Raw genomic sequence first — 19,047 nt, 5'->3', positions numbered from 1 at the left:
TGTATAGAACTATAGTACAAGTTTCTCTAAAAACAAGATATAGGTCGGAGCATCGAGTGCTATTTTTCTTAATTGTGAGCAAAGTGATTGATGTAACACATCTTTTTGTCTCCATAAATTCTACACAATGAATAATACTAAGAATTTTGAACAGCCTTTGGCTATTGATTGAATCGAAAGCATTTGAGAAATCTATGACATTTAATATTAAAGGAAGGTTTTAGCATTAAAACCTTCCTTTTTTAAGATTAAAGCAGCCTACTAAGGCAGTGAATGTGTTCAATAGTGCTTTTGTTTTTCAAGAAGCCTGCTTAATTTTTGAGTAGAAGGAATGTTACATATAGTTCATTTCAATTTAGAAGCATCCTGTTATAGGTTTTTCATGTGGTAGGAAGTAGTGCCATTCCTCTGAAATTTCTGAGTTGTGAAAATGGAAACCAAACATATTGAAAGGATGCTTTGAACACGATGGCCTCTTTTAAAATTAAAACACCTAAGGGTGCAGTAATCACCATAATCCTGATCTATGCTCAACAAACCCTCATAATGATATTGTTAATGACTTCTACAACATAGTACATGCTGCAATAACTGAAGGTAGTCACACTCATTTAGTGGTTATGCGGACTTCATTGCCTCGATAGGCAAGAGACTTCCATTTGAATAGACATCAGTAGAACAACATGGCTTCACATTACAAAACTTGAGAGCAGAAAAGTCTAAGTTGTACTAAGTAAATCCTTGCTGTTGACAAAGTCCTTCCTTAACTGAAAGAGAAACTGAAAGAACATGGGCAAGATGTTCTCCAAATAACTCTATGGCTGAAATAGATTACATATTAGTTCAAAATGCAAAAACTGTAATAAATAAATTTTAATACAGATCATAGATTAGTCAGAAGTTCCATTCAAACCTGCCTTAACAAAAACATAAGTAAATCATTTTCAAGAAAAAATACGATCCCAAATTAATTCAGAAGGATATTAATTGCATAGAAAGCAAATCTCAAGCAAGAAATACAGAATCTGTTTTCAGAAACAGGTACCTGCCTACTCTACAAATGAAAACAGAAAAAGTAAACCCGTCAGTAATCAATATTCAAGGAAAAACAAAAGACATTTTCACCAAAAATACTGAAGAACTATTATGAAATTTAGAATTACTGTTAAGAGCAGGAATTTGGCATTCTTTATTTTTGTTATTCCTGCAAAGAGCATGAATAACAGAAAATCAAGCATGTTGAATTCATCAAGCTTGTAAAGAGAGAGAGAGATAAGATAAAAACACATGCATGGAATGATAACACTGTATTAATAGATTCAGATTCCTTGGAAAATAATATTATCTTGAAAATGGCAAAAGATGGGATGTCAGCCAAAAAAAAAAATGAAAAGAGAACCTACATACAACAGAGAATAAATCTTAAAAATAGCAAGTAATTTTTAAAACCTATGTTCTAATTCCAACTTCCTTGTGCCACCAGAAGATTATTCTGGAGATTCACAGCATAGAAATCATGAATGATATATATGTGAAATGAAAGAGGGAAAACTGGTAAAGAAGAGATAAATGACTTTAAAATTTGGACTTGATGTTAGCTATTCTGGTGAAACACTACAACAACATTATTATTGAAATCTATCCCAGACCAGTAGCTTAAATCAAAGATGACCCTTCCTACTCAAGAAAACTTGTAAATCAAATCTAAATTACTGTAGACTAGTTAGTCTTATTTCTTATAACTACAAGTTGTTTATTAGAGTCATTCAGAACAGAATCTCTGGTCAACTGGAATCAGACTAGCCATATAACAAGCAGTATTTAGGAAAACCTTTTCTACAACAGATCACTTACAATACAGATTATAGAAAAATGTAATGAATATAGCAAAAATATTGCTCTTTTAGATGGTCTGCTGGAACAAGGTGTAAACATTATATATCAAACTATTTTACACCAAAAGTCAAGCAGCTTTTATGCACAGAAAGAGAGAGAGTGATTCCTTCTGAATCAGTAAAGGGTTAAACAAAGTGATCCTTTGATCCCAAGACTGTGTAGGCTAGACTTGAATGTGTGTTCAGAAAATTTGATTAGACTAATGAGGTGTATCAATATCTTAGAAAATAAAGTATGCAATTTTTGATTTGCTGATGATATTGCCTTCTTTTCAAAAGAGACTCCACTGAATTGATGAGGATGATAAACAAACTGAGCAATATAAGTAGCTTTATCATGATTAAAAGCTGAAAAATTCTTATCTTCCTAGATGGTATCGACATAGGATGCGTACATTAATATACTTGTTTGGAACAAATATCACTCAACAATAAACAAGACCTAGAAATATAGTTGAGAATAACTAAAGCATGGAATAATTTCTGAAGTTGAGTCAGTGGATGAAGGGTAATTTGTCCATCTTTTTTAAAAGGAACCCAGTACATTTCATTATATTGACATAGAGCAGTCAAACTTGGTCTTTGACATAAAAGAACAAAAAACATGCCAAAGAGAAATGGAAAAAAAATATTTTGAGAATTAAAAAGAATACAGACAGCAACAGATGCTGACATTAGATATATCACAGTTTTTGATGTTATTCACAAAGCTAAACAACTATTGTGGAACTTAGTTGGCCATGTAATCAGGATGAATGTTGACAGTGGGTAGTCCTTCATACAGTTTGGTTCCCCAGAAGAGAGAGAGAGAGAGTAAAAGATCCAGAGACAGAAGAGGATAAGTTGGAGAGACAAGATTAATTGAAATCATAAGAATAGCAAAACTAGTCAGGATAGCTTGTTAGAGGGAAGAATGGAGAAAAGGCGAAGAGACCTTTTCCTAGCAACAGGATGTAACAGACTGATAATAACAGTAATAGCCATTCTGGAAAAATTAAATTTTAGAGCAGAGAAGACCTCAGCTAAAAGTTAATTACCTTGAGAACATTAATGGCCAAAATTAACGTGATTTGTGTGTGTGGTGGGGGGGAATCGTTTTTTGTGAAAATGTGTTTCAAAATTTACAAGATTATGAGATTAGCATTTGAGGAATTAGTTCAAGATAAACTAAAAGCTTTGTGATATTTGGGAGAAAGTTTAATATAAACAAATAAACAAAAAGAAATGGGTGGATATATTATTTATTTGAACTGTGAATGAAAATAAGAAATGGTGGATAGCATTTACACTTGCAGCACTGTTATTTTGTAGTACTTTCTAAGTTTAAAAATATTCTAATTTTTCTTGAATTGCATTTCATTGTGTTAAAGTGTCATTATTTTAATTACTGGAAAGTGCTTTAGTGATGATCAATATCCTCAGTAATCATTGTTTTTAAATATAAAATTCTTTATTTAAAAAATTCTCCATTTTTAAAATTTTTTTCAAGTGTGTGTGTGTGCGTGTGCGTGCGTGCATAGTCTAGCCATAAAGCAGTAAATCATTTATAGCTTTCAGCATATACAAATGACATGTATAATGTGCATATAGCAGCACTCAATATTTGAAATGTACTCCTTTTGCCTTCATGGCTGAATTCTGTGAGGCCACATATCGATGGCTGCACACACACACACAACATCTAATGGAAACACTGCAACTGCTCGCTCCAAATCCACCTTCAGGCTGGTGATGCTAAGATGTTGTTTGTTGCAGGCTACTTTCTAAAGCTCTGACACCACAATTTGAAGTCCAACAGATTCAGATCGGGATTTTCGGAGAGCCATTCAGATGGTAATGTGTAGTCGGACATTCACCTCCAACCACTATTGTGTGGTCCTCGCCTTGTGTGCAGGGGCTGAGTCCTGTTGAAAGATCCACTGCCTACACAATGAAACAAGGTGTTGCTCAGGGTTATACTGCAGGATCCAGCATGGTGTCTTGATACATTTTGGCAGAGGTTTTGATGCTTTCTCAGAGAAATGCAACTTGGATTATCCCCTCCCTCCCCCGATATATATCATCCCCCACCATCATGACACAGGGTGATGATCTCTCTCTGAATCCTGGGTGCTGTGGCACTTGCAGTACAACCATCTGAGATATATATACCTCATTGTTTTGGCATTTAAATTTTTTTTCAACTGTGAAAGTCTTCTCATCTGTGAAGAGGATATCTCTTCACAGATGAGAAGACTATTGCATAGCACTGGAGAAGTGCTTTTGGTTTTATCACCCTCTGCCGCATAAGTTGTGGTCTTAGGAAATGTCCAGTAGAACAACGATAGGCTCTTAGCCCCAGGTCATCAATTTGTAGACGTGACATTGTTTTCTGCAAAATGTTCATCCCTCACAACATCACTCTCTGTGTTCTCACAGGATTATGGTGGAAGCGTGCCTTCACAGCCCTCACAAGCTGTTGTGTCCTAATGCAGCATGGTTGTTCTTTGGCAGTCAGATATGTTTTGTTATTGTTATAATGGTTAATAGTCCGATACACAAACATCCTAATGATCCCAGTTGTTTTTGCATGTTGAAAATAATAGGTGTTTGCATTTTTTTGTGAAGTGCTATTACAGCTGCATGGTTCTCATAATCTCTCTACTAATAAATACATGAAAGTTACCTGTGCACAGTGACAGTAATTGAACCGAGCCTGTGCAGTTCTGTGGGCAGCACGGGATGTGTGGAAGTTGTAACAGTATTTATGGCAAGACTGAGAGTGTGTATGTGTGTAGATTTTTTTTTTTTCCTCCATGGAAAACAGTGCTAATTTGCTGATGATGTGCTAAAAATATCATACATGTTTAGAGAGTCACAAAAGAAAACAAAAGAACTGGGAAGAAGATGATTTCTACGATAGTGATGAAGATATTTACTTAGATAGAACAGGAACAATAGAAAAAAAAAGGGAAATTAGGCGAAAAATGGTTAAAAAAGAAACTAATGTGGAAACTTATGATTCTTTGGTAAGTTTATAATATGTAATTCTGTTAATTTTTCATGACATGTAACAATATGCATATTGCTAAATGGCTTGCTACATGTGATTTATTTGTTTGGTTTTACATATTATATTATCATGTACAAAGAATAATTAAAACAGAGAGCAGTATTTAAAGGGGGAAAAATGAAATAGCAGTAATTAAAAGAGGGATAAAAAACTCCTTCAGTGTACACCATAGAAGGGAGAAGAAATGGGTTTTCACCTCTGCTCTAAGTACATTCTTAGTAATGCTGTCACTTCTTTAGAAATTCACAACCAGATTTCAGAGTGTAAAGCAATATTCACAAAAAACTGGTTTCTTGCAGCAGAATATTTTATTTAATAAATTTAGTTTAATCCTTTATCCAAGTGTGAGCAAACAAAGTTTGCACCTGAAAGTATCTTCAGGACTGGGGTATGGTGGTACAACACCAGGGCAACTAACTCCTTGCTAGGAGTTGCCCTGGTGTTGTACCACCTTACCCCAGTCCTGAAGATACTTTCAGGTGCAAACTTTGTTTGCTCACACTTGGATAAAGGATTAAACTAAATTTATTATATTCTAACCAAGTGAAAAATAAACTTTCAATATTTTATTTACAATGAAATGATGCTTGATCTCATATCATCATCATCATCATATCGAGGATTTAGGCCTAGCATGGCCTGTTCCGGCCTTAGAAGTCATCATTGAATCGTTTAAGAGGATGTCCTGGTTTCCTTTTTCCTAATGACTTGTACTTTAAGGCTTGTTTTGGTAATCTTTCTGTTTTCATTCTTTGAACGTGTTCCATCCATTTATGTTTATATTTTTTAAATTTTCTATTACTGGTTCTTGGTTTAATTCTTTCATAATTTCTTCTTTTCTTTTGTGATCAAATAGGGTATACTTTGCAGTTTTTCTCATAAACTTCATTTCTGCTGTTATTAATCTTTGTTTGTCTTTGTTTTATTGTTCAGATTTCACTTCCATACATTAAGACTGGTAGGGCTAATGTATTGTATACTTTTAGTCTGGTTTGTTTTTGAACTAGGTTTGGTTTAAATATAGACAAGGAGTGATGAGAGCTTGGTCCACCGTTTCTCGGAGTTGTCTGATGTTGCACTACCTTACCTCAGTCCTGAAGATATTTTCAGGTGTAAACTTTGTTTGCTTACACTTGGATAAAGGATTAAACTAAATTTATTAAGATCTTGTTATCTATTACTATTTTAGTTCTTGCTGGATCTTGTCCTTTAAAGGCCATAGTTTTTGATTTTTCTGTTGATATTATCATACCATAATCTTTGGCTATCTCATTTAGATCTAAAATAGCTTTCTGTAAGTTCTCTTCAGAATTTGTAATTATTATTTGGGCTTCGGCAAAAAGGAGAGTGTTTAAGTTCACTTTAGGAGAAAGTTTAATACCCTGATGTAAATTTTTATTCCATTTTATTATTATTTAATTTAAGTAAATATTAAAAAGAGTTGCTGAGAGGGGACATCCCTGTCAGACCCCTTGGTTTATCTCTCTCTCTCTCGTATATGATAGCTCGTGATTTAATCTTATTTGAAATTGATTATTTTCATATATACTTGTGATAGCATTTAGGATATTATTTGGTATTTGTCTTTCTTTTAATATGTTAAAATATGTTTCTTTTAACTTTGTCAAATGCCTTTTCAAAGTCAATAAATGCAATATGTATTTCTAAATTGTATTCTCTTCTTTTCTCTATTATTAATTTTAGGCAAAAGGCCGGGTCTATACATGATCGTTCTTTTCTAAATCCATTCTGTACTTCTAAAATAAAGTTTTCGGAATATTTCATTAGCTTGCTATTTAAGATTCTGCTATATATTTTGTAACAGGAATTTAGTATACTGATACCTATATAGTTTTTAGGGTCATCTCTATTACCTTTTTTTAAAGATAGGAATCACAATTGCTTTTTTCCATTCTATTGGGGGGATACCAGTTGAATAAATTTTATTTAAAAATAATGAGTCTTTCTTTGAATCTTGTTCCTGCGTATTTATATAGTTCTGAACCTAGCTTATCTTCTCCAGGTGATTTTCTGTTTCTTGTTTCTTTCAGGCTGATTTCTAATTCTTCTTTCGTTATTTCCTTTTCATTTTCGTTAATTGTTTGCCAGTTGTCTTTTTTAAAATATTTGTCTGTCCGCAATTCTGTGTAGTAATTTAGAAATTTTTCTAATTTCAATTTGGTGTTTAATTTTATGTTTTCTTTGGTATCTTCATTTAAGTGTTTCAAAATCTTATATACATTGGGTCTTATTTTATATAAATCATGTTCAAAATTATAAACAAATTTGTTCCATGATTCTCTGTCTTTTTCTGACTTCTCTTTTAGCTATGGCTCTTATTCTTTTATATTCTATTTCATCTTCTAATCTTTTACTGCTTAACCATTGGTGATAGGCTTCTTTTTTCTTTTTGATTATTTCTTTGATTGTATCATCCCAGATCTTCAGTTTTTTTCTTTTATTGAATATTTTGGTCATTTGCTGCTGCATTTAGTATCGTTTTTATATTAAGCCATTCTATTTCTATTTTTTCATTTTGTTTTATTTTATCTAGATATTGGTTAATTCTTTGTTCATATAGCCATTGTACATTTATGTCATTCAATAGTCTAGTTTTATAAACAAATGTTTCAAATTTTCTTTCTGTTCTTGTTACTTGTAGCCATTTAGGTGGTAATCTTAATTTTATTTTAACAAGGAAGTGGTCACTGTTTATTTCATATCCTGTGTGAACTCTAACATCTAGTGAAAATTTTGATGTCTTTTCATTTAATATAAAATAATCTAATATTGATTTCCATCCTGTGTAGCTCAGTGGAAGTGGCACTTGCATCCTCTGTGCTTGATCACTCGAAGTTTAAGTTCAAGTCTAGTCACCGACTGAGGAACTTTTTCTAAGCCTTTCTTCGACTGATTCCCGAGTTAGTCGATCTCTGGCACAGGCAAGCGGGTTTTTCCTCCCAGAAACTCTGTTTTTTCATCCTGTAAACTCAAGAAAATCGACCGTAGTACCCACATTATTTCAGACAGTGACATATCTTGTTAGGGTTAGGTACCAAGAGATGGCAGCACTTGTTTGCCAGCCTCTTCATTGGTGGCTGCTATAATTAGTGATAGACATGGGCCAGCTATCTCTGATTGGCTGCCGGTGGAGATTGAACTGCCCACTCAATCTCCAAAAAGCTAGATAGGGTATAAAGGCCTCACCTACTCCCTATAAAGGGAATAAAAGGCGTTAGCTTATTTTTTTTTTTTTTTTTTTTTTTAAGCTGATTTCCATCCTCTTGCTGTCCAAGTATATTTATATGTCTTTATGTTTATAGAAGGAATTCATTATTTTTAGGTTATTATAAACTACAAAGTCAATCAATTTTTTACCATTCCTATTTAGAGTATGTTCTCCATGTATTCCTATATTATTATTAATTTTCGTGTTTCCAATTCTTGCATTTAAGTCTCCTGCTAAAATTATGTAATAATTTTTATTTATTTTATTATATATGTTTTGTAGCTGATTATAAAAATCAATATTATCCTGTTCTCTTCCTTCTTCTGGGGCATATAAACCAGTTATTGTTAAATAGCCTCTATCTATTTTTATTCTACCTTCTATTATTCTTTCATTCCATAATTTATAATGTTTTAACTGTTTTGAAAGGGAGTTATGAATCCAAATCATGACTCCTGCTTGTGCTCTTTGGTCTCTGTCAACTCCACTGTATATCACATTAAAATTTTCGGTTCTCATAGTTCCTTTTAATTTCTTTTTTGTTTCAGTGATTACTGCTATTTTAAATTTTCTTTCATTTAATAGTTGGTCTAATTCTATTTCTTTATATGCTATTCCTCTTACATTCCAGTTTGCTATGTGTATTATATTTTGTTGTTTCCATTTTTGTTTTACCTTTTTCATTCCAGGGTCGTTTTCCATAGATTCAATCCGATTATCTTTTTCTGTCAGCTTACAAGTAGAATTATGTTCTCCATGTCAGAGGACTAGCCTGACGATGGAATAGTTCAGTGGTAGGGCTGCTACCTTAAGGCTTCTGAACTAGCCTTCTTCCAAATTTAAACCCATAAGAGGAATAGGGTATATTGAAGGGGGAAAGAGTAGATTATAGTAGAATTATAGTAAGGTTTATAGAGAGGGCATAGTTGTAAGGCCAGAAATGAAAAGACCCATGGCCCCCGAGTACTCTAATAGCATAAGGGTCGTAAAATAAGAAGAGTTGGCTGATAAGGCCTTATAGGAAAGATTAAAAGTGAGTGGATCTTCCTCAAAGTAGAAAAAGAAGAGGATAGATCCAGCTAGGGATCCATGGGAGTGCCATTTCCCTTACAAGATGATTGCCCTTATGGCCCTGTTGGTCCACGAGTCCTTATTCAGTATATTCGGACCACACACACATATGGTGGGCTCCCCTATCCGCCACCCAGAGGACGTGTTCTCTAGGGGTTACAGGGTCCCCCCGAGAGATTATAAGACTTATAACCAGAAAATTAATTTCATATACTAGAGAAAATAAGTTAGTATAATTTATTTTAATGGTAATTCTGTTTTTCTTTCCCAAGTAAAACAGACAATCAGTGCACAATTGTAATATGGCAGTAAGGGAGTAACTTGATAGAACATGGAGAGAAGACAAAATATTTGTCTGCATTCCATGATTCCTATATTAAAGATTACTTATCTATGAAACCCGAATTACATGAACTGAGAAAATGGACATAATTCTGTGTTATGATTATAATCCATCTAGAATTATTATTTCATAATTCTAGATGGATTTCTTTATGTTTTAATGGTATGGTACAACACCAAAACAATAAATAGTAAATAAATTATTTATTGACTGGTTGATATTTCATTGGGTTTTTTAACCAGCATCTTTACAACAGAATTGCTTTTCACAATACACAAGCAACATTGAGTGTAGGAAACTGTTCCAATTGTAATGGACAAATGAATATAAAAGACAAAAGTTCTAACTTGATATCTTGTAACACTGCAAAATAGAAGTTTTTGCAGTTTTACAGTTGATCTTAAAATGACCGTCTCCCAAATTTTAGGCAAATTAATGCAGCTATACTTCAGGTCAGGATAGTGTTCCATTACTTCTAAGTTCTTCTGACTTGTAATAATTTCTTTATTGTGCATGAGTTTTCTGCCTTCTTATCCTGTGTGAAAGGATGTCCAAAGTATAATTTGCCAGTAATGATAGTATTTTTTGTGTCCTCTGAAGTAGATGCTAACAGATTTCTCTGTCCATGGGAGACCAAGTTACAGTCATACACTCCACAATGTGATACAGGATGGAGTTTGTCCTTTGGTGAATAGATCATTTGAACATGGTGTGGAGGTTAATATTTATTTAATATTTTAGTTATCTTCTCAGATGTACCCTAGATATATAGAAGGGAATGTAGAGATGTGTCATATTTGGTGTGTTTTTATAGGAGTTGTGACCATTGGCTAAAACTTTAAACAATGTGACACAGGTAGTTGAGTTCTGTGGCAAGAGATCTGTCATTAAAACAAATACCACTGCTTTATCAGTAAGCTTTTGAGCATCCCATATTGTCGAGCTTGATTTCTTGTATGTGTGTGTGTGGGCTTTCTGCAAATAGATAAAGGTAGTGAACCATTTGAAAGATGTGTAACTAGTGTGTTAAGAAAGGGCAGAGTTATTTGATTATTTTTCTAATGTGAACTGTATTTCATGGTGCTGACTGTTTATGAATTAACGAATCTAAAGTATTTTACTCGTGAGGCCAAAAGGCAAACATGTCAACCATATAGCAGAAGTCAGACCTACAGTCAGACTTGTGCTATGTGGGTCTGTTAAGTACTTTGTTCTCCCAATGTTCCATATGGTAATTAGTCAAAGGTGGAAAAAAAACCATTTCAGTTTCATCAAGTTTTTATAGATTTTCCCTTCCTATGTGAAGTAATCTATATATACTGTAAATTTGAATATTTCAGATATGTCAAGGGGAATGAAATGGGATTTTATGAAATCAAAGATCTCTCTTAATAAATATTTATGTTATCTTGGTAGTGCCTTTTCTAATTTGTCTGATATATTTTTATATAAAACTTTTATATATATTTTTTAAGATATTTTTTATTTATTGTTTTGATGTTGTGTAATACCATTAAAATATGAAGAATAACTTCCAGCACTTAAGCCTGTTCACTTGGTAGATGGATTTCTGTATTGCAGCTCTGAAGTGCAGAATAAAGGCAATCTCTATAAGAAAAGAAGGCGAAGATGTAAGAAGATTGGTGGAACACACAAAATTAGTAAAGTGTTTTTGACTATTGAGTAGTCAAGCTGTATGCATCTGGAAGTATGTTTGAGTTATTGTTAATTTTTTTTTATCTTAAATAGGAGATGAGCAAAAATTCTCTGTAAGGTTTTTAAGTGGTTTGACTCTAATTATCATTGATAGAAATGCTTCCTATGATTTGGAATTCCTGTTGAAGATGGGTTTTTGAGTAAATGAAAAAATGTTCTGTAGATGGGAGTCTTGACTAGTCGTAGTTTCCATGTAGAATTGATAACTGGTATCCTTATGATAACCTAAACCTAAAAAAGCAGTTTAGGAAATGAATTTCAAATATATAGATATGCTTTGGGAAAATTTGATGGAGGAAAGTAAGGCTAAGTAAGCAATGTGAGTACATGGGGGATTATTTCTGCTCAGGACATGCTACTAGTCATTACTATTGCCCAACATAAAAATATGCATATAGATTATGTTATTATTGATAGAGATGTCTTCAGACTGGATCAGGGTTCAAGAGTATACAGAACATTTGAAATGAAAAGAGATAATAATCTTTAGTATTTGGGCCTGATAAACATGAGCATCATTGAAAAGAAAAAATACCATGAAAGTTTTTCCAACTCAAGCACCTTTCAGATGTATACTGTAGACTCAAATATTATTGATGGAAAAGTGAGATTTTAATCACTACACCGTGTTTTGAGATTGTCTCTATAAAGAAGATTTTTTAAAATTTTTATTCTCTATAAAGATTGTTTTTATACTCCGAGTGTTTAGTATTTACACAAGAGTTCAGTTCCGATTGGTGCAATGACTTTTAACTATTTCTTTTAGAATCCAGAAAATCACAGACTCTAGACCAAATACAAAAAATATACACATTTAATAAAACTAAAACAATATATACACTTTAAATGAAATTACTTAACTACAAAATCCAAGGCCTTCTAAAATAAATCTACACTTCAGAGATTTTCTTATCCAAAAATATTAAAATCACCCATTCTCTGACTCATTCTATTACTGGAGTGTTTAACATATACTTAATCACGTCTACCAGACTAAACGCCTTGTTTTCACAATAACAAAATGTTCATCGGAATCAATTTCCTTGTTAGGAAATTGACTCTGATGATGTAATCTTCATCATCAGAGTCAAATGCTATCCTTTTCTGAAAATATAAAATTTCCTTCTTTTTTTCCATAGTTTTTATAGATTTTTTTTTTTTTCTCTTTTTTTCTCCGTTATATGGCACAGCACACAATATTATTCCTCCTGTCTCACCGAAGTATAAATACTCTTACCTCTTGCAGTTCAATTTGATGCACAATTTACTAATTTTTGTACCGGAGAAAGAAGTTTCTTCCATTACTTCATAAACAACAGATCTAGTTTGTAAACAAATCCAGAGAATAAAAGGTCTCCTGTCTAATAATGAGATTATGGTTTCTTTTGATGTAGTCTTCCTATTCACGAACATACCACTACAAGAGTGGTATGTTCGTTTTTACAATCTGATTTCCCAGAAGACTTTGTTAACCTATTTAAATTCACCATCAATGCAGGCTATTGATGGCATAATAAATTGTTCTATTACATGGCATAATAAGTTGTTCAAATAAATAGAAGGAAGAGCAGTGAGCTATCCTATCTCACCAGACATAGCTGATTAATTTATGAAGCATCTAGAAAAAGAACTCTGACACTATATTTCCTCAGCCTCGTATATGGTTACATTTTGATTATATATTTGCAGTCTGGTCCTGTATTGAGTCAGAATTACTTCACTTCCTGGAGAAAATCAACTCCTTGTACTCCCGTATCAAGTTCACTATTGAACATGAATCCAATAATTCACTACTCTTTGTGGATACCTTAATAATTTGTAATTCCACAGGTCTTGTTGAATTTTCAGTTTATCGGAAGCCAACCATTACTGGCACATTCACAAATCCTCCCACCATCATCATTCATCACAGAAAATGGGTATTATTAAGTGTCTTGTACGTAGAGCTCATACGATCTGCTCTTCTGATCCCCTTTTGTTAGATGAACTGACCAAAATAAAAACAATGTGATGTGTAATGGATACAACAAAACTACCATTCAAAAAATTATTGATAATTATCATCCTTCTACTAGACTACAGTCTGATGTGAAAAGAATTTCAATATCCTACCTGAAAGGAACCTTGAAACGGATAGCAACGATTCTTTGTAAATTGAGTCTGTTTGCTTCCTTCAAACCAGCTTGGAAACTGTCTTCCTTCCTATCATCTACAAAGGATGCATTACCACCTCTTTCCTTACCAGGCATCTATCACGTGCCCTACTCATGTCATTTTTGCTGTTTTGGAAGACTGGCCATTCTGCCTTGATTAGAATTGAAGAACAACAAGAGTATATTACTACTTCATTCCAGGAAGTTTAAATTTGATTGTCTTTTCATTGACACACGTGAAATGCCACTAAATCATCCAAATCTGAACCGATCAGACTGCATGCTAATATCCATGTTTTGGGGAAATGATGACTATTAATTGTTCATAATTTTTTTAAATTAATAATTATTTTTTATCTATGCAACTTTCAATTGTTCCTTTGAACTCTAATAGTGTAATACCATAACCGCAACATGAGCTAATATTAGCTCATGTCTTGGTCATAAATCATACATATATACACACATGATTTACACAGTATGCCTGACAAGTAATGATATTGATTATTTACAGGACAGCCCTTTGAATAAAAGTAACAAACGTGTTTATAGCTTTGACTACTAGAGCTTGTTGTGATCGCAGGTGCAACTTTCGAGTCAGGTGATGCAGTGCAGTTTTTATGTAGTAACCGTTGAAGTAAGTGTGTGTAAGTAGAGTGTGTCAGAATTTGTGTCACAGAGCAAAGACCTGTGATAAAATTTTATAGTAAATTAAGAAAACTACTACAGAAGTGTACCAAGACCTTAAAAAAAGTTAACAGCATGACTGTCTGTGTTCCACTGGTTTTTTTTTAACTTTTAAAGAGGGGAGGGAGTTCCTGGAGGATGAATCATGTTGTGGGTGGGCAGTTTTTGCATGGACAAATGAAATGTGGTGAAAGCTAGAAAAATTATTGCCCATGACAGGCAAATAACCACTACACTACTCACTGTACAGCTTGGTGTCTGTAAGGAAATGGCCAGATTAATCTTAGAAAGAGATTTGCACAAGAGGAAGATTTGTTCGAGGTTTGTGCTGAACACATTGACACACAAACAGAGAGAGCTCTGGGTTGCATGTTGTCAAAATTTCATCCATGCAGTTGATCAGGATCATGATGTGTTGCAAAGAATTGTTATTGGTGATGAAAGTTGGTGTTTTCAGTTTGATCTGGAAACAAAACTTCAGAACATGGAATGACATGAAGTGCCTTCTCCCCAATAGAAGAAAGTCAAGTTACGAAAATCACGTGTCACGACAATGTTTTTTTTTTTTTTTTTTTTTTTTTTTTTTTTTTTTTTTTTTTTGACACTGCTGGAATTATCCACCACAAATTTGTTCCTAAAGGCACCACAGTGAACACTCAGTATTAGTTAGGAGTAATGCAACATCTGTATGCCATGATGCAACATGTTAGGGAAGAACTTTCAACAATTGGTTTCTGTTGCATGACAGTGTGACCACACATTGTATGCTGCCTGTGAAACAGTTTCTGGCTTCAAAGTCAATCTGCGTGTGATCGAACCCCCCCCCCCCCCCCCCCGTTCATCAGATTTGCTCCTGAAGACTTTTTCCTCTTTCCAAAGATGAAGTATGCCTTGAAATGGGAGTGCTTCAGTAACATCGAGGACATCCAACACAATGTGACCCAGACACTGAAGGAGGTTCCTGTTCATGACTTTCAATGCCTTCAAACACCTGTATGAGAGATGTAAACATTGTGTGGAATTGGAGGGAAATTATTTTGAGTCAGTGTAATTGACAATTCCAATATAGTTCATTGTTTTGATATAATAATTCTTGTCTCATTACTTAACAGGCACAGTCTGTATGATTCATTATTATAATTCATGTTTTGAATGTAGTTAATAGTCTGTCTCCGTGATGATGTCCATGAAACGTTGGATGAAATATATTGGAATTTTTGAATAAAGTTATTTTAATATTCTGTAGTACTGTACTGTGCTATGAAGTGAGCATTGGTTTGAAATGCCATATTTATGAATGCTTTTATCATTTATTTATTTATTCACTTCATACTATTGATTTTATTGATACTTGGATGGGACTCCCCCCCACCCAACTACTGACCAAAATACAGGTTGCGAGAACTACTTTTGTTTTGGTCCGTTGGAGAGATAAGTTAAAAAATGTATTTCTGAACATCATAAATAATGTATTCGTATTCAGTTTAATAAATTCCACAAATCTGGTCTTACTGAACATGGAATTGACAGCACTAGCCATGGGATCCAGTGGGATAATAAACTCTTGGACAGATATAAATATAAATTTCAACACCTATTCAAAGAAAGTGCTGAAGCCTTACCACGTTGCCCTGATTTAAATCGCAGTGATTGCCTTTCTGTTACAAAAATTTGAAAAATTGTTTTACCTGACTGTATTAAATAATTTTTTAACTTATTTATTTTTTTATTGTTTTATCTTAGCTTTTATATGAGCCATTCACAGGCCAAAGTGATTAATTCCACTTTTTGAATTTTTTTAAAATTTTAGTGCCAAATTGATTGATGCTTAACTTTTGATATTTAAAATAAATTTCCTTAATAATTAGACTTAACACCACTAAATAACAAAAATTTTTTTAGCCGTCGAATAATAAATAATTTATTTCAGAAGCCAGTGTGATTAACTCCATACTCTCAAGTAAATTGTTGCAATAATGCAATTGAAATGCTTATAAGAATTTAGTTAAGTAATTTTTTAATGCAACAGTATATATTAAACAATAATGGTAAACCATTTACTGTTATCCTGTCATAAAAAAGTAAAATTTCAAAAAGAGCAATACAATTAACACGTTAAGCACCAAGCCCACTTTATTTACCTTTTCATGTATGCTGTACACATTTTATTTAAAAATGACCAAAAAAAAATCTATTACAGAATTTCGAAAGGAATTAGTTACTCATCATCATCATCATGCGTATCAAGGATTTAGGCCTAGCATGTCCTGTTCCAGCCTTAGAAGTCATCGTTACATTTTATTTAAAAATGAAACCAAAAAAAAATCTATTACAAAATTTCGAAAGGAATTAGTTACTCATCATCATGCGTATCAAGGATTTAGGCCTAGCATGGCTTGTTCCAGCCTTAGAAGTCATCGTTTAAGAGGACGTCCTGGTTTTCTTTTTCCTAATGGCTTGTGCTTTAAGGCTTGTTTTGGTAATCTTTCTGTTTTCATTCTTTGAACATGTTCCATCCATTTATGTTTATATTTTTTAATTTTTTGTATTACTGGTTCTTCGTTAATTCTTTCATAATTTCTTCATTTCTTTTGTGATCAAATAGGGTATGCCTTGCAGTTTTTCTCATAAATTTCATTTCTGTTGTTGTTAATCTTTGTCTTTTTGTTTTATTGCCCAGATTTCGCTTCCATATATTAAGACTGGTAGGGCTAATGTATTGTATACTTTTAGTCTGGTTTGTTTTTGAACTAGGTTTGGTTTAAATATAGAGTTACTAAATCACTTAGGGAATTGAAACAACGTAGATCCGAATATAAATTAAATTATACTTTAATAAATATTTCCGATATTTCGGCAATGTTACATTGCCATTTTCAAAAGGAACTTACAAAAAGGCAGTTGCACACAGGCACTAACAATACAGTAACTGAGAATGAAGATATGAAGCTATCGTTCTCCTAAAAGTCCTGATGGTGCCCTCTAGCTTGCTAAGTAGGCATTCTTGGCCGTTGGGCTGAAGGTCTGCTGAAGAATGCCTCCCGAATTTGGGGCAGTTGCATACAACCAAATTTGTTGAGGTTTGGAGAGTTTCTTAGGGCAGAGGCTGATTCCATAAATAATCTTTCGAATTTATATTTGCTCCGGTGTATTACTGTAGCTTTCTTCCACCGTATTCTGTGGCATGTATCCAGAGCATGGTCTGCAAGACCAGAATGGCTATACTTGTAAAACCGGATGTAGTCCTTGTGTTCAGAAATTCTGATATTCGCTGTCCTGCCTGTTTGGCCAAAGTACGACAGTTTACAACTGCAAGGGACCTGGTATACACCAGGTAGGTCTAGGGGAAGTGGTTCCGTGCGATCGTATCTCGATCGCACGGAAGGCCCGCCAATATGGTAAAATGAAGTTGAAGCTGTCTAGACAATTAAATCGTCTGACTTTCCTGAAACGCTGCCGGGATAACAAGGTAATCCCGAACTGTGTAAAATTGAAGCACCGTTTTGTTTCGCAAAAAGCGCTCCGTATATACAACCGCGCTAGCTACGCGTTACTTCGCGAACAAATCGCCGCCACGCGGTTATTCTTAGCCGAAATTAACGAAGCTATTCGTTCCCTCGAAGATGAACTTTCGTGCACCTTAAATTACGAACTGTGGTCAATTTTACATGACATCTCGTGTACCGCTGCAGACAAAGAGTTTGAAAAGATACGAGGCCGACAGATGAAGAAATTCGATAAATTAAAAAAGAATTCTACCGTCAATCCAAAACTTGCTACCAACACTGTAATCAACCTTTCTTCAGTCACCCTGAAGCCTGAAGCTCTCAACGTGCTTTCACGTGGCCACAACTTCGCCATTGCTCCCAGAAAAATACCAAGTGAGGATATTATGATCCAGATTGAAAGAGGAATCCGCCACCTTCCACATCAAATCGCCAACAGTGTAAGACTGGATGTAGCTTGTGTCCTTTCCATAGCAAAACCACCCAAAACCAATATATCCAACAAGGAATTTAAAGCCCTACAGGAATTGAGAAATAATAAAGAATTAGTTATCACCAAAGCGGACAAGGGAAATGCAACTGTAGTACTTAACCTAAAGGACTACAAAGGTAAGCTGAATGCTCTTCTATTTGATCGGGCTACTTACCTCCCTATCAATTACAACCTCACCAACTCACAAATTAAAAAACTTCACAGGCTCCTTAAGAAAGTCACTTCTTGGCCTGTAGAAGTTACCAACAGATTAAAACCGTTTAACTCTATATCCCCCCCGTATTTACGGACTCCCAAAAATACATAAAGAAAATGTGCCATTACGTCCCATAGTGGATGGCATTGATTCCCCCATATACAAATTAGCTAAACATTTGGCCAAAGAGCTCACACACTATACTGGCAACACACCATCACACATAAAAAACTCAGCCCACTTCAAAGCCAGCATAGAAAACCTTACACTCCAACATAATGACATAATGGTCAGCTTCGACATCTCCTCCTTATTCACAAATGTCCCACTCAAGGAAACTTTAGAGCTAATCCAAGCTAAATTTTCTCCCGATATCTCAGCCCTATTTCAGTTCACAATGAACTCAGGCTATTTCGTTTGGCAGGGAAAATTCTACAAACAAATAGAGGGGACAGCCATGGGCTCACCACTCTCCCCACCCTTGGCCAATTTCTTTATGGAGACCTTTGAGGAAAAAGCCTTAGCCTCTGCCCCACAAAAACCAACCATATGGCTTCGCTACGTTGATGATGTGTTCGCTATTTGGCCACATGGCTCTGAAACACTCCTCTCCTTCCTTACACACTTAAACAACCAACACACCAGAATCAAGTTCACCCTGGAAAAAGAGGAAAACAACTGCCTCCCTTTCCTAGACACACTAGTC

General features: G+C 34.2%; 1 protein-coding gene across 1 annotated transcript in view; it reads left to right on the top strand.

Annotated features, from left to right (window-relative positions):
• The window catches only part of LOC150097366 (kanadaptin), a 221,472-nt gene that overhangs the window by 110,335 nt on the left and 92,090 nt on the right, over window positions 1–19,047 (top strand). Inside the window, exon 7 of the mRNA XM_090407155.1 lies at window positions 4,746–4,903. Within this exon, the coding sequence (XP_090263281.1) occupies window positions 4,746–4,903 (158 nt within the window). The remainder of the gene's footprint in view (window positions 1–4,745; window positions 4,904–19,047) is intronic.

Source organism: Typopeltis vanoorti, chromosome 17 (assembly GCF_054136105.1).
Source record: "Typopeltis vanoorti isolate ZY-2024b chromosome 17, IOZ_Tvanoo_1.0, whole genome shotgun sequence".
Taxonomy (NCBI): Eukaryota; Metazoa; Arthropoda; class Arachnida; order Uropygi; family Thelyphonidae; genus Typopeltis; species Typopeltis vanoorti.
Note: the sequence above shows the minus strand (reverse complement) of the source record. Positions and strands in the feature narration are given on the sequence as shown.